General features: G+C 39.7%; 1 protein-coding gene across 1 annotated transcript in view; it reads left to right on the top strand.

Annotated features, from left to right (window-relative positions):
* LOC113406325 (dehydrogenase/reductase SDR family member on chromosome X-like) overlaps positions 1-22056 on the top strand; it is a 219145-nt gene that overhangs the window by 43780 nt on the left and 153309 nt on the right. Inside the window, exons 2-3 of the mRNA XM_026650524.2 lie at positions 1333-1440; positions 19219-19287. Of these exons, the coding sequence (XP_026506309.1) occupies positions 1333-1440; positions 19219-19287 (177 nt within the window). The remainder of the gene's footprint in view (positions 1-1332; positions 1441-19218; positions 19288-22056) is intronic.

The following is a 22056-nucleotide window of genomic DNA, read 5'->3' as shown; positions in this document are numbered from 1 at the left end:
ATTGCCCCATCTCAAAAAGGATATAATGGAAGTGGAAAAGTTTCTGAGAAGGGTAGCAAAGACAATTAAGCATATGGAACAGTTTCCATATAAGGAGAGACTGAAAAAGATTAGTGCTGTTCAGCTTAGAAAAGAGATGACTAAGGGGGACGATGACATAATAGAGGTCTATAAAATCATGAATGGTGTAGAAAAAATTATTAGAGAAGTATTATTTACCCTTTCAAACAACACAAAAAATAGAGGTTACCTGATGATAGGCAGCAGGTTTAATACAAACAGCAGGAATTACTTTTGTCACACAACTAACCTGTGGAACTCATTGTCATGGGATGCTGTGATGGTCAGAAGTATAACGGGGTTCAAACTGGATACATTAATGGAGGATAGGTCCATCAATGGGTATTAGCCAAGATGGTCAGGGACATAACCCCATGCTTGGAGTGACCCTAAATCTCTGACTGCCAGAAGCCAAGAGTAGAAGACAGAAGTGGATCACTCCATAATTGTCGTGTTGTGTACACTCCCCCTGAAGCTCTGGTATGGGCCACTGTTGGAGACAGGATGCTGGGCAAGATGGACCAAGGTCTGACCCAGTATAGCCATTCTTATGTACTTACGTGAGTAAGAGTTGCACAGTTCTGCTCATAATGAACAAAATATGAACTAAAACAGATAAACCCTTAAATATGCACAGGGACATATGTTTTTATATGTTTTTAATATTTTTATATTCTATAGACTGGAGTGCAGAAATGTTGGGAAGTGGACATCAGAAATTTTGTTTTTACGTTTTTTCTTGTTCAGCTTATTTGTGATTTTGCTCCCTATTATTGGGGAAGCAAACGCAGAGCCCCTTCCCAAAGGGTCTGAAGGATATCATGCTGCTAACTGAAAAATTCTTATATTATCCCTATATACATGTTTGACTAAATAAACAACCTGTAAATTGACTTGTAACAGCTACCATGCGTCTTTAGACAATAGAAATAGCTAAGCCGAAATTCTTAAAGGACAGATTGTTGCAGGACAACAACAATAACAACAGAATGTATTCAAATAGAAAGGACTACATTTTTCTAATTGGACATCTATCATTTGTGTGTCATCAACCTCAGTCTTTTGTGAACTATTAATACTAGAAAATTATATTGTGGTTGATAAACGTAAGTGTTATGTTCCTTTAATTGCCTACCAGATTTGTTGTTGTATTTTTTATTGGCCAAAGTTGAGTGATCCATTAAATGTATGTATGTATTTATAATATGTACCTTATAGCCTTATGTGTATTGCTACTGTGAATTAATGAGTTATTTTTTTCTCTTCATGTAGTTTTCCCTACACAAAATGGAAATGTTGCTATAGTGACTGGAGGTGCTAAAGGAATTGGTTATCATACTGTGAAGCATTTGGCAAGACTTGGCATGCACGTTATAATAGGTACTGTCATTATTTTGTCAATACAAATGTATATTGTGCCTCCGGGACTAAAATCTTAAAGAAATATCTGTCCATCAGTATAACTAAAAAGATGCCTGGTTGTTACGGAGCCAAATCCTGCCAAACCTTATGTTATTTAAAATGTTTATTATGGCAGTGCCTTGGGCTGACCAAGAGTGGGGCCCCATGGTGCTAGGCCCTGTACAAACACAGAGTGGTAGATGGTCTCTGTTCCATAGAGCTTACACAAATCTCTTTTGTAGGAGTTCTAATGCTTAGTCCCTCTGAATATTTGGCCCATAGTTTATGTTGCAAGCATTTTTAAGAACTAGTACTGGAATCCTTTCATGCAAAAAGCAGTCAGTGTGAACATATATATAAAAACACACACTTGAGCCCAGTAATTTGAAATACATTTTACAGTGGGCACACTTTAAAATGTTCTTTGTACTGATTTTTAGGCAAAGTACTACTGTTATGAGCAGGTATTCCCCCTACTTAGGATGTGGAAGACTGTAAAACTTTTTTAAGGTGTCCATTCTACATTAGGCGGAAATATTATGAAAAATTTAAAGGTATTTTTTAGTGTATGGGGGGTGGTTCATGTTTTGTCCCATGTAATGTAACTCAAAAGAAGTTAGAAAAATTGTTCTAAGCAAAGCAAACATTGAATTATCCACACATAAAAATATTAGTGAAGATTTTGAGTCATCTTTCACTCCAATTCTGGGGTTTTCTTAGATTTTTTTTTAATTATATAATGTTTAAAACACTACAGTATATTACCTAATCTTTTCCTGTTGCTAACCCACTAGCTTTTAATTTAAAAGAATGTAATTTAGAGCTATTCCAAGATTACTCTATTTGTGTTTAATTATACTTCAGCAATCCAGAAATTTAACTTTATTCAAATGGAAAATATGACTATATTAAGAGTGAAAAGCTACTAGCAGCGGTGGATCAGTCTGCTCTCAGTCATGCAGGTGGGAATGCAGAGTATAGGGTGACCAGATAGCAAGTGTGAAAAATCGGGACGGGGGTGGAGGGTAATTGGCACCTATATAAGAAAAAGCCCCAAATATCGGGACTGTCCCTATAAAATTGGGACATCTGGTCACCCTAGCAGAGTACCTCCATTAACATTAAGGGAGTTACTCTGGCTTAGCACAGGTGTAATGCAGAGAAGAACCTAGTAGTATATGTTTTAAAAGTCACATCAAAATCAAGCATCTGAAAACACAACCAGGTGCTACTGTATTTTAGCTAATGCTGTCACTATTACTATTGCACTCAAAGTATCTTTATGTATTTTTAAGGTGAACTGCAAAAATTTTACTCAAAAAAACCCAGTCCCTGTGTCATTTTTTCTCCCCTTTCTTTAGGAAACGTACAAACACATTTTGGTTTTGTTTTCAAAATAATTGTATATCATTTAAGGTAGAAATGATGAGAATTATTTCAATCAAGTGCAATATCTGAGCCAAACCCTGACCCAAGCACGGAGCCCAATCAGAGCTTCACAGCCTGGCTGGGTTCTGCATCCATGGAGCCCTCCAGAAGGGAGAGGCCCCCTCAGCAGACTCAGCAGTCACTCTGGCAGGCGAGCCTTGTCCTGTTTGGCAGTGCAGCGACATTTCTGCACAGAGGCAGGAGGAGAGGGGGCAATGCATCTACCCCTGGTGCCTGGCCAAAGAAAGAGTTAGAGGACCAATTGGCCCCCTCACAGAAATGTATGTGACAGCTGCAAAGGAAGCTATTGACTGGTAACAAGTAGAGTCCATCATGTGCTGACTTACCATGGTGATGGGGGCAATATAAGAACCTCAACAGAATCCCAGGAGTCGGTGCTGAAACTACGGGTGCTGGGGGTGCTGCTGCTCCACCTGGCTTGAAGTGGTTTCCATCATATCCAGGGTTTACAGTTTGGTTCAATGGCTTTCAGCACCTCCACTATACAAATTATTCCAGCACCTCTGCCCCCCGGGGCAATCAGTGCAGGAACACAATAGTAACCTCTTCAGTAGCTTCCATTCACCAGATATGCTTTTTGAGCCCTCAGGTTCCCTGCACAGGGGAGATAGAGAGGTATGGCTCTTGTCACTGTCATTTTCTCTTATCCTGTTGTCCCTCCTCATCAGGAGATTTAAAGCAAATTCCAATTCTGATTTCCTGTCTTTATTCCCCAATTTTAATCTATAACGGCTACTCCACCTTCTGCAGCAAACTGGCGTTCTGCACAATTCGTTAATTTCTTTTGGGGATAGAGAAATATGTAGAGGTTAAAAGAGAGACATGAACACTAGATAGTGCGGGGAAAAACTTGACACCTGTGTAGTCAATGAGGGTTTTTCCATTGGCTTCAATGACTCCAGGATTTCACCCCAGACTTTGATACTAAAATATTTAATTATTAGATCTGATTCTCAATATATCTGTGACCACAAAGAAGCTTTTCCACATACTTCCACTGTTGATGCAAGAGCCTTCCCCTCTTCTGTAGTTCCTGCTGTCTGGAACAGCTGTCATGTATGTCATGGCCTTATTATGGGCTCCCATCTGCTCCCATTAAAGTAAATAGCAAAAGTCCTAATGCCTTCCATGGGAGCAGACTTTGGCCATATCTATATTACCAGCATTACTATACTGGTATAATTCCCAATTTGGACACTGTTATTTGGAATAATACTGTTAATGCACAAATTCAGCTACACTGAAAAAAGGGTTGCTGTAATTCTGAATAAGAGTATTTACACAGTGAGTTATACTGGTATAACTATAGTGGTGTAGTTCATCTCATGTGAAAACTCAATATAATGTAATATGACACCGTTGGGAGGGTTATCTGCAGCAGGAATTATATCTCTGGATCTAAAAGCATGAGCCTCCGCTGCCTGAGCTAAAAAACCCAATTTTGTCACCTTAAAGGTTGTAGGGATTCATAAACCTCTATGTGGTCCAGCCACTAGGAGACAGAACCACATTGGGTATGTCTATTTTGCAGTCGAGTGGTGTGATGGAAGCAGGGGTTCACATACCTGAACTAGCTTTCATCGCATGGCAGCTGCTCGACCATGTACCCAGGGTTCCATGTGTGTGGGGCTAGCTCGAGCAGCCACCTATGCTGCTGTGGCTTCCCTACTATTGTTAGAAATTAGGTCAACTCAAATTGTGAGCTGGAGTTTAGACTGATTCAAAGCTTGTGTGCTTTAAGACCTGCCATGCCCCCTGGGTGTTCCAGCTTTAGAATGAATAAAGAAATATTTTGCTGTGCATGTGTTAAAAATTCTGACTTTAAACATTTAGAACTTTAAGTTGGTCTCTTCCTTAAATCTCAGTGAGTTAATAAAACAAGCCTAGCATAGTGATTCTAATTTGAGCTGTTACTTATGTGAAAAAAAGTCCATTTAGCATATATGGGGAACAGTTGGGTGTTTTTCCCCACCCGTGTCCTTCCATCCAACTCATATACGCTTTCACACCCATAATTCAAAACAAAACTGAACCAACTTTGTTCAGACCAGGGGCATAAGTAGCGGTAACTCTAAAACACTACCCCTTGTAGCACTTAAATGAGACATCACACGCAGTAAATCGTGTAGCTCTGTGATTCCCCCGTCTCCTTTCTTACACGAGGAGCGAACAGTTACCAGTTCTGACACTTGAATTATCATTAGGCTTCTGAGTTAGCTCCTTACTGACAGGAATTGGGCAGTTCACACTACTCAGAGCTATTGTTCCAGATTCTCTGTAAGCATCTCTTCATCAGTTACACGAGTCACATTTTTAAAGTTTTCTTCATAACCATTACATCTGTAAACTGAACTATTTAATGGAAGCTGAGATTCTGGATCATGATACCAGTTTCAGAGAAGCGCTAGGATGCTGCAGTCAGCTCAATCTTAGCCTGGGTTCAAACTTGCAGAACATTCCATTCACTGAGTCCAAGCATGGAAAACTTTAGATCAAAAAGAATTTGTATCCAAAAATTATGAGCAACTGAAAAAAGGGGTTTTAGTATGGAAGTTAGAACTCGCCTTACCTGTGGCAGGCACTAGTTACTGAATAACTGCCGTAATATGGGCTTGCTGTTCTAGTTTGGAATTACAAATATCTACTTTTGAATTTCCCCCTTTGTAAGGGCTGGTGGTACTAAAAGTGGCAAATTTTGATTTGAGTGGCAATATCTAATATAAAAGCTCTCATTCTTCACAGCTTTGCACCGTCAGTGAAAAGTGAGTATAAAGCACAAAAGTTCTGATTTGGCAGCATTCTGTGCACGCTGGGCACAGCTGAAAACGCAAGGTAGTGGAAAATCAGGCCCATACTGTGCTTCTTTTGAAGTGTAATCATACTATAAATACACTTAATCTGTTGGAGCCTCACATTTTGTTACAGATTAATAAAATTCCACTGAGAAACCCAGCACTTACTTGAAACCCCTTCAAGTCCAGCTGCAACTGTGAGAAAGCAAATATCTTTGTCACCTCTTTCTGTTTTGTCTGGTTTTCAATTTTCAGGTTAGACTCCTTATGCTCTAAATCAGTCCATTCTAATACAGTATGTTAAAACCACAAAGGTGACTTTAGAAGGATAATTAAATCTTATCTAGAGAGTGCAGTTTTTCATTTTCAAAGATAGTTTGATTTAATTTTAATTACAGAAAATTTATGTATGACACTGTGAGTATGTCTACACTACCTGCCGGATCGGCTGGCAGCAATCAATCCAGTGGGGATCGATTTATTGTGTCTAGTCTAGATGCAGATGCGATAAATCGACCTCCGAGCCCTCTCCCGTCAACTCTTGTACTCCAGTGCTGCGAGAGGCGCAAGCAGAGTTGACAGGGGGAGCGGCAGCAGTCGACTCACCACGGTGAAGACACCACGGTAAGTCGATCTAAGTACATCGACTTCAGCTACGTTATTCACATAGCTGAAGTTGCGTAACTTAGATTGTTCCCCCCCCCCCCAGTGTAGATCAGGGCTAAGTCTCCTCTCACTCTAGATTGTTGCTGAGAGATATTTGAGTTCTAGTATGTGCAGGAAAGCATTTCTCTTCCTAAGTGAGGAATATTTTGTTAGGATGGTATGCACGGTAGAGTTAGAGTTGAGCAGTATTTCATACTTGAGAGCTTGTTTTCTAATTCTCTTATGAGCGCTGAAAAACATATAGTGGATTGCCTAGTAATGATCTCACTTTAATATTTTACTACAGTAGTTGCACTACAGTGAAGGCTACAAGAGGTTCAGCTATCACCCTCTATTTTTACACACACACAACCTTCCAAGTCATTCACATGTTTGCTGAAATTTCCCCAGCTTAGTCTGTTTAAAGACAATTAAAAAGTAAAACCTGAGCAAAGCCCCTATTCCTTTGTTTGGTTAGGGATAGCTCTATTGTTTTGTCCCTAGTCAAACAGAGCAAAACATGTACTGAGTGTAAAACCATCAATTGTGTGTATTACAAGTCAAGAGGTGGAATGTCTTCTCTGCACTGCCCTGTTCTAGTCATTTTAAGTGTACCTGGTTTACTTTTTTTGGAACCTGGTTCCATTTCATTTCTGCATTTCTTTTTGTCGGTAGTCAGGAAATTCTCCAACTTGCCATCTTTGGTAACAACATTTCTTTTTTATTCCAGGCAATCTTAAGCTTTGCAGGTTGTGACACCATATTTGAAATATTTAAGTTTCCTTTTTTCACCCAGAAATAGTTTCTCCCATTGTGAGAGCTGTTCAAGAAAGAAAATATTTTTATAGGGCTGTCGATTATTCACAGTTAACTACAAAAAATTAATCGCGATTAAAAAAATTAATCACAATTAATCGCAGTTTTAATTGCACTGTTAAACAATAGAATACCAATTGAAATGCATTAAATATTTTGGATGTTATTCTACATTTTCATATATATTGTATTCTGTGTTGTAACTGAAATCAAAGTATATTATTTTTTATTATAAATATTTGCATTGTAAAAATGATAAACAAAAGAAATAGTATTTTTCAGTTCCCCTCATACAAGTACTATAGTGCCATCTCTTTGTCGTGAAAGTGCAACTTACAAATGTAGATTATTTTTTTGTTACATAACTGCAATCAAAAACAAAACAATGTAAAACTTCAGCGCCTACAAGTCCACTCAGTCCTACTTCTTGTTTAGCCAATCTCTAAGACAAACAAGTTTGTTTACATTTACAGGGAGATAATGCTTCCCGCTTCTTATTTACAATATCACCAGAAAGTGAGAACAGGCATTTGCATGACACTTTTGTAGCCGGCATTACAAGGTATTTACATGCCAGATATGCTAAATGTTCGTATGCCCCTTAATGCTTCAGCACCATTCCAGAGGACATGCTTCCATGCTGATGACGCTCGTTAAAAAAATAATGCTTTAATTAATCTTGTGACTGAACTCTTTGGGGGAGAATTGTATGTCCCCTGCTCTGTTTTACCCGCATTCTGCCATATATTTCATGTTATAGCAGTCTCGGATGCTGACCCAGCACATGTTGTTTATTTTAAGAACACTTTTACTGCAGATTTGACAAAATGCAAAGAAGGTATCAATGTGAGATTTCTAAAGATAGCTACAGCACTTGACCCAAGGTTTAAGAACCTGAAGTGCTTTCCAAAATCTGAGAAGGATGAGGTTTGGAGCATGATTTAAAAAGTCTTAAAAGAGCAAAATTCCGATGTGGAAACTACAGAACCCAAACCACCAAAAAAGAAAATCAACCTTCTGCTGATGGCATCTGACTCAGATAATGAAAATGAACATGTATCGGTCCACACGGCTTTGGATTGTTATTGAGCAGAACCCGTTATCAGCATGGACGCATGTCCCCTGGAATGGTGGTTGAAGCATGAAGGGACATATGAATCTTTAGTGCATCTGGCACATAAATATCTTGTGATGCTGGCTACAACAGTGCCATGAGAATGCTGTTCTCACTTTCAGGTGACATTGTAAACAAGAAGTGGGCAGCATTATCTCCTGCAAATGTAAACAAACTTGTTTGTCTGAGTGATTGGCTGAACAAGAAATAGGACTGAGTGGACTTGCAGGCGCTAAAATTTTACATTGTTTTCTTTTTTAATGCAGTTTTCTTTTCACATAATTCTACATTTGTAAGTTCAACTTTCATGATAAAGAGATTGCACTACAGTATTTGTATTAGGTGAATTGAAAAATACTATTTGTTTTGTTTTTTTACAGTGCAAATACTTTTAATTAAAAATAAATATAAAGTGACCACATACACTTTGTATTCTGTGTTGTAATTGAAATCAATAGATTTGAAAATGTAGAAAACATCCACAAATATTTTAATAAAAGGTATCCTATTATTGTGTAACAGTGCGATTAATTTTTTTAATCACTTGACAGCCCTAATTTTTTATTTTGGTTACCTTTTTCTACAGCCAGGTGAATAATTAATTCCCTATGTTTACAAAGTACAAATCTAGCTAGAAAATACCCCAGTCTTTCATTTGGATCAGTCAATCCTCTCTGTAAATGGTGAACATGATTGAAAATTATCCTTTTTGTGAGATTCCAAATAAATTTAAAAAAATTCCAAAAAGCATACATTTATACATGAGATTCCAGCCAGTAGGAGCTGTTTCATTTGCAAAGAGTGATGGTGAATGCAGGTTAAGTTGAAGAAGTGGAACTTTATTAAACCCTGTACACTGGTCTCTCCATGTGGCTGAGTTGTTTTCAGCCTAACTCCATGGCATTCCCTGTGTCCACTGGTGTGCCGTCACTAACAGCCCCTCCAGGGAACATGGGCCCTCTGACTTCAGTTCCACTGATCATGATACATCATCCCTATTTTACAAACATTTTAATATAAACATTTAAAACAAATTATTGAATCCTAGACCCCAATCCGTTTTCCTTCGGCCAGAAGTTGCTAACGTATAGCCAAGTTGGAGTCTCATCTTTACCACAAACTTAGTTGTTTACATTTTCTTGGAGATAATTTGGTCTCCTCAAAAGGCGACCACCCTGGGAATTACCTGTCTCCTCCTTCCTTGTCTCTGAATAATTCTCTGTTCTGTGATGATCTCTCTATCTCAGTAGGCTCTCTGGCTGTTGTGTCTACTGGCTTGTAATAGCCTCCTGTTCCTTTGGATCACTTGTCCCTCTTACTTATCTTATATGATCTGATGCCACTGCACCCCTTCAGGATCTTTTAGCTGACTCTTTCTGGTGTCTGTCTAATGGCTGAATCCTCACAGGGATGCCTGTCTCTAGGGCCGGTAGGTCCTTAGCTGACCTGTCATACGCTAGTGCCTGCATTCTCTGATTGTTGGACATCTCTTCTCAGTGGTGTCTCCATCCTTCTGGTTGCAACAGACCTCCTCTCATTGACAGCAGTGTTTTAGTTCTTCATCCCATCAGTGCCTGTCCCTGACTGTTTTGGGACCCTTCTGATAGGGTATTTCTGTGTGCCAAAAATGTTAACAAGGGGTCTGAACCAGAAGAAACAGCCTTATGTAACAGCCTTTTAGCTGTTTTCACAATTGAGTCAACTGGTGGGGAGGAGGTATGGTGGTCAAATTCCCATTTGCATGCAAATTACTTTGAATTTTTCTGAGGCAAATTGGGAGCTGTTGTTGGTGAATACAGTGTTCAGAATGCCGTATCTTGCAAAGTGGGCCCTCAGTTTGACTTGCTTCTTGTATCAGGCAGGGCACTGACATCCCTAAAATTTGAATAGCAGTTCACTGTAATCAAGTACTGCTTTTCATTGAAGGTAAATAAGTCTGCTTCCACCTTTTTCCATGGTAAGGTGGGCCACTTATGTGGTAAGAGTTTCTTTCTGCTGGCATTTATCACATGACTGTCAGGCATCACTCATCTATCAAGGAGCAGAGTTGTGTATTTGTTCCCACCCAGTAAACACATTCTAGGGCACATTTAAGTCAGCTGTCAATACCCAGGTGCGTGACATGTATTTTTCGCATGAGGTCCTTATGTAATGAGGTGGAGACAACAGCTCTTTTTTCACAAAATATGATTGCATCCTGCACTCTCAGCTAATCTTTAATGCGAAAAAATAGTTCTGCTCCTACCAGTACTTGGCTTTGGTAGAATTGCTGTCTTTACTGCCTGTAGTTGGGTGTCCTTTTCCATAGACTGTTTGATTTTCATCAGTTTCACTGTTAAAACTGGGAGACAGTACAGCATGTTAAAGGATTCAGTGTCCTAATCTTCTCCTCCCAACTCGCTGATGCTGTTCAGGGTGTTAGCTAACACCACTACCCATCTAGGAACAATGCTGGGTGAGACTTCTCTGGAACATCTTTTGTGCTGGCCTTATGCATATTGGCATGTGCAGCTATCTATAGCAATCAAATGGTGTTGCAAGTGTTGTTATCATGCTGAACTCTGTCCCGGTTTCTGTGACCAAACTCATTCCTCATATCAGACTGTCAAGATTCTGGCTTTGGAAAGTTCTGACAAGATGTCATCATGGATAGTGGCATCTTTCCAATGCCTGGGTCTATGCAGATGCACGGTTTGACTGATGGCTTCTTTGCCACCACCATGGTACTATGATACCCTTGCCCTGCAGACTTTCAAACTCCTTTTGTACTCCCTAGTGCCACTGGAATTTCCCTTCGTGGTAAGCACACAGGTCCCACCTTGGGATCTGTTTCCAGTCACAACTTTTCTTTGAGGCACCTATTGCATTTGAAAACATCCCTCCTATACTTCTAAAGTGATCTACACTGTCTTGTTGCACTGCCGCTATAAAATTCTGAGTCTGTACCCTGATCAGATCCATGACTTGTATGGATGTATTCTCCAAGAAGGGTGTGTGGAGCTTACCATCCATCACCACAAACTTCTGTAGGTACCATCTGTTATTGTTTGGGTTAGTTATTATTGGATCACATTTTCCTATGGGTTGCATTATGCACTCATTGTACGTTATTAGATTGTGCCTGATCTTTATAATGAATGTGTTCGAGTCCAATTAATTCTGGGGAATCACACTGCAGGAGGTTCCATGATCCTGGAATTGTGCAGGATGTTTCCCTCAAAGCATTGTGCATGCATGGAGGTTGGTATTGTACCCTTGTTGCTTTCCTGTCAGGACTTGATATGCTCTTAGAGTCAAGGAGAGAGACATGATGTCATCCCTGCTGTCTGATGTGCAATCCGCCTCTTGTACAAATCTGACTGAATCTTTCTGAGACCTTCCTCTGCTCTTGCACACACTGCTAAAATGGTTCAACTGGTCACATTCTTTGCTGCTATCCTAGGGCCGGGCACTTCTCCTTCACCCACTCATGTTGTTTCCCACAGTAAATGCATCTCACTATGGATGTGGAACCCTGGCCACCTGCTCTTCTTTGCTGTTGTCTTTCCGTACGTACTACTGGGGGTGTGGTGCCTCCTAGGGCTTCCCTCCTTTCTCTTGAGGCTTCTGCTGCACACCCAATGTCTAAGTATCTATCTGATGTGAGACTGCCTTCCCGGAGCAGCTGCTCCTTTAGGTGGTGATCCCAAGTGCTGTAAACTATCCTGTCCTACATTAGGGAATCTATCAAGTCCCCAAAATTGCATGTAGCAGCCACTGTGCACAAGGCTGTAAAATAGGGGCCTGTTTCCTTCCCTTCAGAGTCATCTCTAGTGAAAAACCTGTGCCATGCTGTAGAATCGTTCTACTTTAGGGAGCAATGGGTCCCCAGGGTTCCTAGCATTGCTGTGTGGCTTGAGGCAGTAGTGAGCTTCAGAGTGCTGCAGCCCTCTCAGCCTTTTTCCTGCTGCTGTTGTCCTCCTGCATGGCTAGGTCTGTGTATAGCTCCAACTCCTCCTTCCACTGGGCCCATTGCTAGGCTAGGTTTCAGCCTGAAAAATTCAGGTCTCTGAGGGGACTTCAGACTGAATTCCATGGCTCATGCTGCCAGCTGCTGTCCTGCAGAGAACTCGCAGCTCAGAATGTGCTACCATGTTTCCCTCACAAAGAGTGAAGCTGAATGCAGGTTAAGTTGAACAAGTGAAACGTTATTAAATCTCGGGGACTGCTCTGTCCATGTTGCTGAGTTCCAGCCTAACTCCCCATATTCCACTGATGTCCTGTCAATAACAGTCCCTCCAGGGAACATAAGTCCTCTGACTCGAGTTCCACTGATTATGATGCAAAGGTAGAAGCAGCCCAAATGGGGATTGCTGCACTGAGCGGGAGGGAGTAAAATGGGGCCCAGCTGGAGGGCACCCCTTTCTTCCACTGTCCCCCAGAACTCAGCACAGTGTAGGGGAGACACCGCCACTTTGGGGGCATTAGGACCCAGATGATGCCTCCTCTTCCTCCCCACATGATCTGCAAGAGGAGACCCCTCCCCATCAGAGATTCAAGCAGGCAGGAGCAGAAGCAGCCTTTGGAGATTCAGAGAACTTTCTACAGTTTAGACTGGACTTTCTGTGCCTTGTGCTGATTGACTGTTTGTTCCAACCCTTCCTCTCCCCATTGCTCACAGTCTCTTCACCTCAACTTCACTCCACATCTGCCCCTCCTGTCCTCTCTTCCCCTGCCCTGTCCCCCTCACCTTAATTCCCTTCCTTTTTATTTCCATTTAGCTGATCCCCTCTTAAGAATGCCATGCACTGTCCCCCCAAAAATAGAACTAACATGCAGTTTACTGCTATCACAGTGCTCACTCTGCTTGTGTGTTCTAACTCTTTCCCCATTCTGTGTCTGTCTTGTCTATTTAGACTGCAAGCTCTTCAGGGCCGGGAGAATCTACTACAGGGGTCGGCAACCTCTGGCATGCAGCCAGCACATCCCTCGGCCCGCGCTGCTTCCCGCAGCCCCCATTGGCCTGGAGCGGCAAACCGCGGCCAGTGGGAGCCGCGATTAGCCGAACCTGCGGACGCGGCAGGTAAACAAACTGGCCCGGTCTGCCAGGGTGCTTACCCTGACGAGCCGCATGCCAGAGGTTGCCGACCCCTGACCTACTACTCTGTATTTGTGTAGTGCCTAGCACCATGGGGTCCCACTCTTGCTTGGCCCTAAGGCACTACCATGATAAATGCGTTTTAATAATAATAAATAAAACATTTGTTCAGAACCCTCTGGAATACCTGGATAATGCATCTGGAGTACCAATAATGCATAAAATCATTCAACTGTGTTGAATTACTAAAACCAGATTTTGTTTCACTTAATTAAACTGAATAAAATGTGTTGCTCTGTGGTAAGTCCCACTGAAACCTTGAAACGGCCTTCAGAGTGAGGTTCTTCTCAATGTAAGATGGCAGAATCTGATCCAAAGCCCATTGGGTCATGTAACCAAATGGTTTGACATGCAGTGTTTATATATGTAAATGAAGACTGGGGGAATATTTTTAACTAAGTTTATACTCTAGCTTTATTATTTGCTTTATACATTATTAGCTGTAGTGTTTCACTGAGAAATAGAATTTTTCATCCCACTTCAATCATGCCTTATTTTATGCATTTATTCAGTCAAATTTGCATGACTAGTTTTTATTTTTTGGACTTGATTGCAGAAAGTATCTTTGCTAAATCAATCTCACCTGAATTTATTTCATTATTTACATGGTGCAAAGTAGAAGAAATAAGTCAGAAAAGAGACAGACCAGCTTTGCATACATTATTCCATGACCAGCTGTATTTTTTTATTCCCTCTAAATATTATGCATTTAGCAGAGAAAAGAGAAGTGGGGAAAGTGTTTAAGTAGCTCAGTAGTCTAAGTTCCCAAGCCAGTTGTTATTTCTTCTAAGCAACTTTTCTCAAAGTTCTTTCAATGGATATGAACATGCCAAACTCTCCCAAGCTTTTTGAATCTAGGGTAGGCAGTTCTTATCAAGTGAAAGCTGCTCACCCCCAAATTCTCATGGCTAAATTCAGAAGTGGTGAAAGTGAGTGCAATTATATTGAGTCAATGGGGGGAAAAATCCAGGAAGGGGACTCTACTGTGGGTCACAAAAGTTTGAAGAGATCATTTACAAATGTGTTAAAACACTACATTGTGGCTGTTTATACCATGTCTGAATTTAGTCCTCATACCATATACTCTCTCAGGTCTTAAACGTCTCACTCTCTAGTTCAGAATACTACATCTGTTTTAGCATTGTGCATCTTTCTGTATTTGAATGCCAGCCCTGTTTGTGACGCACAACATTCTCTCTCATTTGGATTTTCAATAACCTGACTCTGCTAAAATAAATATACTTTACTTCCTCAGTTTCTTTGTTGGGCATCATCTTTTAAGGCCTGTTCCAAAGTCCATTGAAATCAGTGAGAGGCTTTGTCTTGACTTCAGAGGGCTTTGGATTGGGCTCTTGGTTAGTAAAACAAAATCTTGAACAGCATCTTTTACATGCCTTTTCACTCCAATTTTTCACTCCAGCTATCTGTATGATGTCTGCTACATTGCTGCTTTCCTTTCCTTCTGTAACCGTTTACAGTATCAGTCAGATACAGTATATGTTGATTCATTCTGGAATGTATAGAATTAGGGCCAGATGCTGCTCCCATTGAAGTTCCATGAAAATTTTGCCATTGACAACAACGGAAGCAGGATCAGGCACTTACCGAGCAAATTCCTTGTTGCTGAGTGGTCTAAATTGTCCTCAGTTTTCTACCTCAAAGGCTCAATAGTTGGAGTGACTGACAAGATATTTCTGTGGAAAAATTATAGACTGTTTGAATCAGCGTTGGGTTTGTTTGTTTATTAACACAAAGCACAGTGCGAAGTCCTTTTTAGCTTTTGTTTTTAATAGTTTTATCTTTTGCATTCTTTGTTTTTTGGAGAGCACTTAGACACTTGACATTTTATCTTTCTCCTTGTGGCAGCTCGATTTTTGGCTCTGTCACTGACCTTGGGCAAGTCACTTTGCCTCTCTGTGCCTTTGGTTCCCCAAATCCCCACCCACTCTTTGTCTGTCATGACTATTTAGATTGTAAGCTCTTTAGAATAGGGCCTGTCTCTTACTAGGAGACTGTACAGATTCTAATGTAATGGGGCCCCGATCGTATCTCTCTCATTTAGATGCTACCATAATACAAAGAAAAATAATAAACATTGACATTATCGGTCATATTGAATTTTAATGCCGATTAACCTTTAATTAGACATTTAAAACCAATGCTATTCTGTTGCAGACATACATGTTTTCTCTGAAATTGTATAGGATGTTTTTAAAATTCTGTTGAAAGGATATTATACTCCATTATATTCTGTGGTTGCTTATCTTGATTTCTATGGAACCCTTTGAAAATTTAAAAAACTTTTTTGTTTTCATCCTTATTATTACATTTTATAGGACATTTCAATAAGGATATTTCAAATGGTGCTTAAGAGTGTTATGACCTTTCCTTTCTTTGAGTATCAACATTCCTGGTGACTTCAGCACAGCTTTGAGAGTGTAACCTGTTTGAAGAGTCTGCAGTGAGAGGATGCAACATATTTTGTATTTTTGTCTAGGTCCTACATAAAACAGATGATGGACTGTGTGTGTGATTCTTAAATATTGATTGGTGACTTTTAAAAATAAAATCAGAATTTACTACCACATTGGAACATTTTAAATTTGTGCTCAGTAGTAGCTGTTCTCCTTTGTGTGCACTGCTCACTTTACTTGTGGGTTACAGAACTACTTGCTAGACAGCAGTACAATACAAGGAACTGGGATGTGTTCCTGGCTCTGGATGGGAACTGTGGTCCAGTGTTTAAAGCAGGAGACTGAAAGTTAGGACTCTTAGCTACTAATTATTTGATAATGATGCTTTGCATTTACATATAGGACTCATTCAATTGTGGATTTTAACGAGCTTTCTAAAGGTGAGCATGCAGGAGTAGATCTGTTTTGCAAACACAATAGCCAAGCACATAGATTTGGCATGTTCATTCTAGGAGGCAGCATGTTTAAGTAGATGAGATTCAGGTACACATGAAGTCTACTCCCAGTTCTGCTCAAAGTGATCATGTGAAACCTTTCAAAATCTAATTAACATTTTTTAAATAAGGGAGCATTTTATCTACTTGTGTGTTAAGGTAGAAGTATGAGGCCTGCCTCTATAATAAGGGTTATAAGTGAGCAGAATATTGAAACTAGTCCATGGAAAAAGTGAGACAAGAATTCATTGTCTGGTTCCCACCCCAATGGATCTTCCAAACAGTATTTCAGTGGAGCTGCTGCTTACTGTCTTTAACCCTTTGTAGTTGTTTGGTGACAATGAAGGAGTATCACTGGCTACTAGCCAGGATGGGCAGGGATGGTGACCCTAGCCTCTGTTTGCCAGAAACTGGGAATGGGCGACAGGGGATAGATCATTTGATGATCCTAAGGCAGAGATCAAGCATGGAAAATTTCAGAGCAAATGGTTAGTTTGTCACAGTAAAAGCAACTGAAACAAGAGATTAAAATGGAATGTGTTTATCAACTTTGACTATAAATGCTCTGTTGCTTTGCCCCTAATAAGTAAGGAATCACTCATCTCTTTAAATAAAATCAGAGGTGTAGATTACTCTTAAAATATTACTGTATCTTTTTCTGATACATTACTTTGAACATTTCATAAGGATTTTGTCACTTATCCAGTCTCTTTATTCACCCTAAAGCATTTGCTTTGCAAAATTCATTTCAAAAGCCTCCAGCACACAAACAGTTTTGGTCAAGGCAATTTTTAATTTTATGATGCTCCTAGACTCGTGTTTTCAAACTCCCTCTTACGCTAATATGGAAACAGTTTTGAAGCAGCTATTTAGTAAAATGATTCTTTTGTCCCAATGGTCTTGAATTAAAATATGCAAATAAGATAAACTGAACTCGTTTGGAGGGTCCTGAGCTTTAATGAGGAACCATTAATATAACAGTGAAAATAATGTGAATTACAATTTGTTGTGCAACGCAAGTTCTTTGAAAAAATAAATGAACATACTGAGAGTTAAATCAAGTCACTGGGGAGGTTTTAATATGCATGTTCACTGGGTGATAAATGCTGAATGAAAGGAGGATCAGATGGGACCCTCACAGGGCTTGCCACAGAAGTCAGTTTTTAACATAACTGTATCTAGCACTGTGACACATTGATTTTTGAAACCCCACTGTAGGAAATCACTTAAGCTGAAAGAGTGAGGAGAGTTGATTCCTTGCCCATAGCGGCTTTGTGCAGAGTTCCACAGACGTGGCAGTTTCACTGTAGGCTTTGTTCTTTGACACTGCATCTATTTCCAGAAATTAGGATCAAGCTGAATGTTTGTGTGTCATAAAACCCCAGATGGATTTTGCAGAAAAACAAATACTACAAATGAGTGTTTCTTTGCTTTGATTCCAAATGGTTAGTATGAGGAGGTCAAAAAGGAATTGAAAAGCTGATCTACTCTGTACATACATGTCTTCCCATTAACAGTTTTAAATGGCAAAATTGCCTGTTTCAACTGCTTTCATATAAATAGTGAGTCTTCTCCTTCCATTTCATGAACCCATCCATTTGTCACCTCCAGACAGAATATTGTAACTCCCTATACCTGGGGCTAAATGCGGAAGCAACACAGAGGCTCCAGCTTCTGCAGAATGCATTAGCCTACCCCCTCAGTGGCCTGGGTGACTTCACCCCTGTGCTGGTCTGATCCCTCCAATCGCTCTTGGACAATGTCGTTTATACAATCCAGAATGAAGTGTAATGAGGTCCCAGAGATAAAATGTTCTCTCTCAAGGGCGTACAGGGAGTTCCCAGATGAAATCAGACTAATCCAGCGTCTGATTGAACTATTCGGCATGCCACAACAAACTCCTCTGTGAAAGATCTCTCCCTCCATAACCAGAAAGAGAAAGGAACAAATACATGGAAGATAAATCAGCAAAATAAATACATAAATAACCTAATAAACAATAACAAATCAAAAAAGGGGGAAGAAAAATAAAGCCTTCCTTATCACCCAGGCTTATAAAAACCCAGGCTGTCTTTCTATAACTAGAGGCGGCAGAAGACTTTTTATCGTTCATTAGGGGGCTTACTATGTGCATCTAATTTACCTAGGAAGGACTCAGATGCTGTGATGATGGGTGCTATAGAAAATCTCTGTATCTGTTGATGGATAGACAGAATGGTAAATTCGGCTTTCAAAATTAAAACTGTTACCAAGCACAGTATTTTTTGTTGTTGTTCCAAAGCCAGCATTGTTACAAAGCAACTGCCAAACAATGAATACTATCCAATTGTTAACTAGATTGTCTACTGTAGTTCAATGACACGAGGGCAGAGTCTCTTCTCTATCTTTGATGTCTACACTTATTTTCTATTAATGCTAGTAAGAACTGCACCTATGCACTGAGTCAGATGGACTGGACATTTTAGTGAGTATCCACCAAAATACTCAATGAAATCCCATCAGTTCTTTTTCATTTTGGAAAAAGAAATGCTATGCAGTCCACGCTTATTGCTTTATGACTGTTTCAGACTCTGTTTCTGAAATGTACTTCACTTGAATCACCAGATTTGGTTTTAGCTGCAGCTGCTCAAGCATGTGGCTGTCCAGCCTTCATGCAATAACTAGAAGAGACAAAACAGTCCAGTCATGTGTGAATAGCAATGTGTTTGTATGGTGCTTTTTGAAACCTCTGTTAGTGTGATTGCAATAAATAATTCTCTTTCACTTCAAGCTTGTTGTTTGCTTTCTGATTGTGGCATTTTACATTGTGGTTAACCTATACTTGTGGGATGACTGGGTACTCAACAGTCTTTAAGATGATTGCATTATTAATTCTGCATTTTCTTGATGATGACAGCTGGAAACGATGAAAGTGAAGGCCAAGAAGCGGTGAGGAAAATAAAAGAAGAAACTGTGAATGAAAAAGGTACGATACTATATGCATTTGTAAAACAGCTGCTGTTTATACCTCATGGCAATTTTCTTCCTGAGTTACAGATTAATCCTTTTCCATGGTATTTATGTGCAAACAAATGAGTATGTGTGATCGTGTGCTCTTGAAGTGTTGCATTTTGGGAAATGAGTTCCTGAATCATCCTGTCTGATTTTATGTAAAGATACGTTTAGAAAACTGCTTGACTATATAATCCTTGGATGTTACAACAGAACTGGCTGTGGGTTCTGCAGAGCCGTGTGTGTGTGTGTGTGTGTGTGAGTGAGTGAGTGAGTGAGTGAGAGAGAGAGAGAGTTTGACGACTGGGCAGAAGATCATGACACTAGTAATTTTGGTTTAAAGAAAGGATGACATGTAGTTTATAGTGAGTGTGCTCTTGTCTTTGTCACTGATGGGCTTTAAATCTCTTCTTTTGTGGTGTGGGAAATCCCAGCAAAAAGGTGTGTTTGGGAAGATTGTGCTAACAGTGCAGAGTTATAAGATGTGTGGGTTCCTGTCCAGCCCTGCTCACTTGGCACATGACTAGAGCTTACAAACATTAGTAACAAAATTCTGTTTTAAAAACAAACTTTCAAGGTAAGCAACAAAAACTGCCAGGCGATACAGTGAAAAGTAGCAGCTAGCACTTGAGGAGAATTTAAGCTTAGAGTTCTAGCCTGAGAGAATGTTGATTCTCTGATCTCAACAACTGTGTGCCTTTAAAATGCCTAGATATGTCAAAGAAAAGAGAGTTTGTCAGTTGTGCCCTGGGTTGCTTTAATACTGCAGTTTGAACCATAATAAATCCATCTTATGCAAAGTGTTTGATCTGTATGAGTCAGAATCCTTGAAACCTCACTAGTAGAAACAATTTTTCTACATTCCAACACACAATCTAATTGATTGGCTGGTAGAACTTGATAGTGTTGATTCATTATAATTTTTTAAACCTCTTAAAAAAGACCTCTTAGTTTTCAAACCTTCAACTGGTTGAATTAAGTTCTACTGTACCCAAAGGAGACCCTGATATAGTCTGAGCACTAGTCTGTTTAAAAAAGAGAAGATTGGATTTGTGTGGACACAGCTTTATTACAGCTGGAAGCAAAGTCTAACTGCTTCACCATGAAATTTAGGATTACTTTAGCCATGTGCTTTTGAATCTGTTGAATGAGTGATGAAGTAGGGCTGTAAGAAAAGGAAAGTGGCTTTATTTCTGAGAAAAGTCATGTAGCAAACTCTGTTCCCTGGCAATTCTAGTTTGCAATTTATTCTCTAGGCCATTGCCTCAGTTAGTTTTATGTTCTGAAACCACTGGGTGTAGTTCTTCCAAAGTAATTTGTGGTGACTCACTGTCACGACTTTGATGTATAATCTCATGTCCAAAAATGCTGCACAGATACTGGAGTGTTGAACTTCACCCTATTGAGGACCTTCATGGCTTCTGCTAAAAGCTGATTCTGCTTTTGATGCATTTTTAATATTTACTGTTGTGATGATTGAAAAAAAACCAAAAACTTTCATTAAGGTTTATCTTTTGATTTTTTAAAAAAAGGGCACCCATCATTGCCTCGGGATGCATCATAAATTAACAGTCAGAATCATAAAAGGAATAGGAGTACTTGTGGCACCTTAGAGACTAACAAATTTATTTGAGCATAAGCTTTCGTGGGCTACAGCCTACTTTATCGGATGCATGTAGTGGAAAATACAGTAGGAAGATATATAAAGGATATATAAAGGAATAGGGTAATTGCTATCTTCTCTAAACATTTTCCTGGAAGTTTCATTTCTGAGAAAGACCAAATCATTTTGACTAAGTTATATTGGTCAATTTACACCCCATTTGAATAATCCAGATCTCTTATCCCATTTATGCAATCATAGAAATTCCTAGGACCTTGGACTCACTTAACCTTCTGAAATAAGGAAGCTCTGATTTTGGGTGATAAACTGTTTCAACCTACAATTGGTAGAACCAATAGTTTCAGTAAGCTGAGGCTGTACCTAATGATGATATATATCAAGTCTGGCCTATATTACAGTTCTAATGATTAAGAGGCATCAGTAAATTTAGATCCTGATTGGTCAGTATCTGAAAAGACTATAGAAAATTATTAATTTAATTTTGAAAATACGAGCTAGTTTGGAGAGGATTTTTATGTATAGCTACTCTATGTTGTACAAGTAGAAGGAACAAAAGGTAGAACCCTGTTCCTGGTGAAGGGGGTGGGGGGAACACCATTAGGATTGAAGATGAATGGAAAGAGAGAAATCCTGGCCCCAGTGAAATCAATGGTAAAACTCCCATTGACTTCAGTTGGGTCAGGATTTCACTTGAAATATATATTGAAAATGTTTTCTTGGACTTGTGCTTATTTTTCCTCTTCATGATAAAGAATGGTATTTTTTAAAGTTAGAAATATCAAAAATGTCAAGTCCAATCTTCTTTGGTTTTGCTGGAAGACTTCTGGGAAGGCTCAAGGATGTTTACTGTAAAAGCCAGAATTATGTCAAAGTTGTAGTAGGGGGAAGGAATTATTATTATTTATTCTTTGTATTATCGTACAGCCTAGGAGCACCTGTGATGGACCAGAACCCCATTGTGCTAGACACTGTACAAACATAGCATAGCCAATGGTCCCTGCTCCAAAGCGCTTAGCATCTAAATAGACAAGATAGATCCAGGGTAGGGGACGGTGTCTAATAAGCAAGCAGAGTGACAATGTGATGGCAGCAAACAGCATGTTATTCCATGTATTTTTT

This window comes from Terrapene carolina, unplaced genomic scaffold (genome assembly GCF_002925995.2).
Source record: "Terrapene carolina triunguis isolate 2854851 unplaced genomic scaffold, T_m_triunguis-2.0 Scaffold25, whole genome shotgun sequence".
NCBI lineage: Eukaryota > Metazoa > Chordata > Testudines > Emydidae > Terrapene > Terrapene triunguis.
The sequence above is the reverse complement of the archived record's forward strand: the minus strand, read 5'-3'. Positions and strand labels throughout refer to the sequence as shown.